The 2,305-nt window shown below is 58.0% G+C and overlaps 1 protein-coding gene across 2 annotated transcripts; it reads right to left on the bottom strand.

Moving 5' to 3' along the window:
• Positions 1-350: 350 nt before the first annotated feature.
• On the bottom strand, positions 351-1,941 carry LOC119276008. Of its 2 annotated transcripts, XR_005136193.1 has the most exons (4): positions 1,417-1,941; positions 1,060-1,322; positions 561-675; positions 351-510 (listed from the first exon to the last, which is right to left on the bottom strand). XR_005136193.1 is itself a non-coding variant. In XM_037556959.1 (3 exons), the coding sequence occupies exons 1-3, from the start codon at positions 1,754-1,756 to the stop codon at positions 619-621; spliced, it is 660 nt and encodes a 219-aa protein (XP_037412856.1). In that variant the 5' UTR covers positions 1,757-1,941; the 3' UTR covers positions 351-618. The 2 variants fall into 2 exon arrangements, 1 of the variants encoding a protein (XP_037412856.1); XM_037556959.1 differs by having other exon boundaries at positions 351-675.
• Positions 1,942-2,305: the final 364 nt, after the last annotated feature.

The following is a 2,305-nucleotide window of genomic DNA, read 5'->3' as shown; positions in this document are numbered from 1 at the left end:
AGCGGACAGACCATCTGCCACGAAAAGGAACAAGAAGGGGGATAGAGGATCGCCTTGCCGAAGACCACGCGACGGTGCAAATGAATCTAAGAGGGTCCCATTAAGTTTGACAGAATATCTCACCGATGTGACACAAGACATTATCCAGTCTACCCATCGTTGAGAGAAACCCAACTTTTGCATCACTTGCTTCAAGAACTTCCAATCCACCCTATCGTAAGCCTTTGAGAGGTCCAACTTGTAGGCACAGAAACTTTTTGTTGGATCCTTCTTTTGCTTAATATAGTGAATACACTAGATAGGCACAGAAACTATCTAAGAAAGTCTTGAACTGCAGGAAAGCATGAGAATGAGCACACAAAACAACGGGTGGTCGGCCACACGGCTCGTCCTGCATTTCGTTGCAATTGCATCGCAGGAGGCCGAACTGAGCTAAGCACGACTGTTTGTTCCGTATTTACAGTATCTCCTTCACTTACATGTAAGCACCGTTCCCAATCCCAAATGGACCTCACAATTTTTGCATAATAACTTGACAAAATTTTGGCTAGCAAGAAAAACTATCTCCACCTACTACTACTGTACTACAAGTACGGATCAGAAGTTGAGAACACCATGTCAGACGCTGCACTGCTTCAGCCCCTTGGGTGTCTGGTGGCCCCCTTTCAGCCGTACCTGCATTCACAAATGAAAATGGCTCTTTTTTCAGATGCTGGTTGAGTATAAGAAAGTAAAAGCTCACTGCTTTTCTCGTCCGGTGCAGAGTGCCAGAAGCGTCCGATCCATTTGTTTAGATGACTTCATTGTTAGTAAGTAGAAAAGCACTGCTTTTGGCTTAAACATATCGGCAGCTACGCGCTAATGACTTGGCGAGCGAATCGTATTTGGTTCCTCGACCCTCTTTCTCACCGAAAGCACGGACGACAGCCCAGCCTAATAATGCCTGGTTTGTTCTCAGGAATCACGCCGTCGGCTCGGCGCCGGCGGGATAGTATTGTTTTTCGTCACGCAAACGTGGATTTTTCAGAGAAGCAAAGGCGAGGGGGCGAGGGTACTCACGGCCTCCACGTCGATCCGGTAGACGAGCAGGCGGCGGCGCTCGCGGCAGCTGGCCCGGTACGCGACGGCGAGGTGCGCGGCCGCGAGCGACAGGGAGAGCAGGAGCATCGGCTCCGGCCCGCCGGCGCCCTTCCCCTGCGGCGCGGCGCCGCGCGGCAGCACGGCGGCCGCCTTGGCCAGCACGTACGACGCGGACGCCGCGGCGCTCGCCGCCACCACCCACAGGTACGCGCCGCCTCCTCCCCCGCACACCGTGTACGCGCCTGTCGCCGCCGGCACAAGAAAAAACTCAACCGGTCAGCTCGGCCGTGACCGAGAAGGAAGGAAACCGAGGTTGCAATGCCAAGAAGTACTCACAGAGGATGAGCAGGGCGCGCGCGGCGGAGACGGCGGGCAGGTCGACGAGGGAGGACCGGAACTCGAACGCGCGCGCTTGGTCGAGCATGGCCGGCACGAAGGACCGGTGCGGGGGCTCGGCGCCGGCGTCGGCGCGGAGGTGCGCGGAGAGGAGCATGGGCGGGAGGGCGAGGTCGAGGAGCACGACGAGCAGGGGCGGCGCGCAGACGAGCAGCAGCGAGGCGAGCATGGCGACGAGGAAGAAGGCCGTCTTGGCCCACCGCCACGGCCGCGCCCACGCGGGCTCCCCGGCGCCGTGCTTCTGCGCCAGCGCCAGCGCCAGCGGCAGCTTCTTCTCCATGCCCCCCGCGCCGTCGGAGCCTGCGCGCGAGGACGGCGGCCCGTCGTGGGCGGTGCGTCGGGTTGCGGTAGACGGAGCTGATCGGGCAGTGGGGTTGGTTGGTTGGCCGGATTGTTTTAAGGTCGGGGCGGGGCGGGGAAGTGGATAGATGGAGGCAGCTGCGGCCTGCGGGCGAGCGTGGAGCCGGCGAGATGGTTTAGTTTGCTTCGCCGCGTGGAGTCCGACGGTTGATGGGGACGTGGCGTGGTGACTTGCGAGTTGAGTTTGACCCACCCTGACGGACTCACGCGGCAGCAACCGCCTTGTTCACGCCGGGTTCCGCGAGCGTGAAACTGCCCGCGAAGGCCACGATTCCCACCGTGTCACGATGGATGCATCGTGTAGGTGAAGACCGAGGTATCTCTACGACCCTTTCTTGTACGTACGTAGTACGTATGTTTCAATGTGGGAATTCACATGTACAGTTTTTCTCTTCTTCGGGCATTATTACTATCACAAAAAAATAGCAAAGTGATTAAAGCAGGCCGGTGCAATGGCGCTGGAACACAT

This window comes from Triticum dicoccoides, chromosome 1A (assembly GCF_002162155.2).
Source record: "Triticum dicoccoides isolate Atlit2015 ecotype Zavitan chromosome 1A, WEW_v2.0, whole genome shotgun sequence".
Taxonomy (NCBI): Eukaryota; Viridiplantae; Streptophyta; class Magnoliopsida; order Poales; family Poaceae; genus Triticum; species Triticum dicoccoides.
This window is presented reverse-complemented; position numbering and strand designations above follow the sequence as displayed.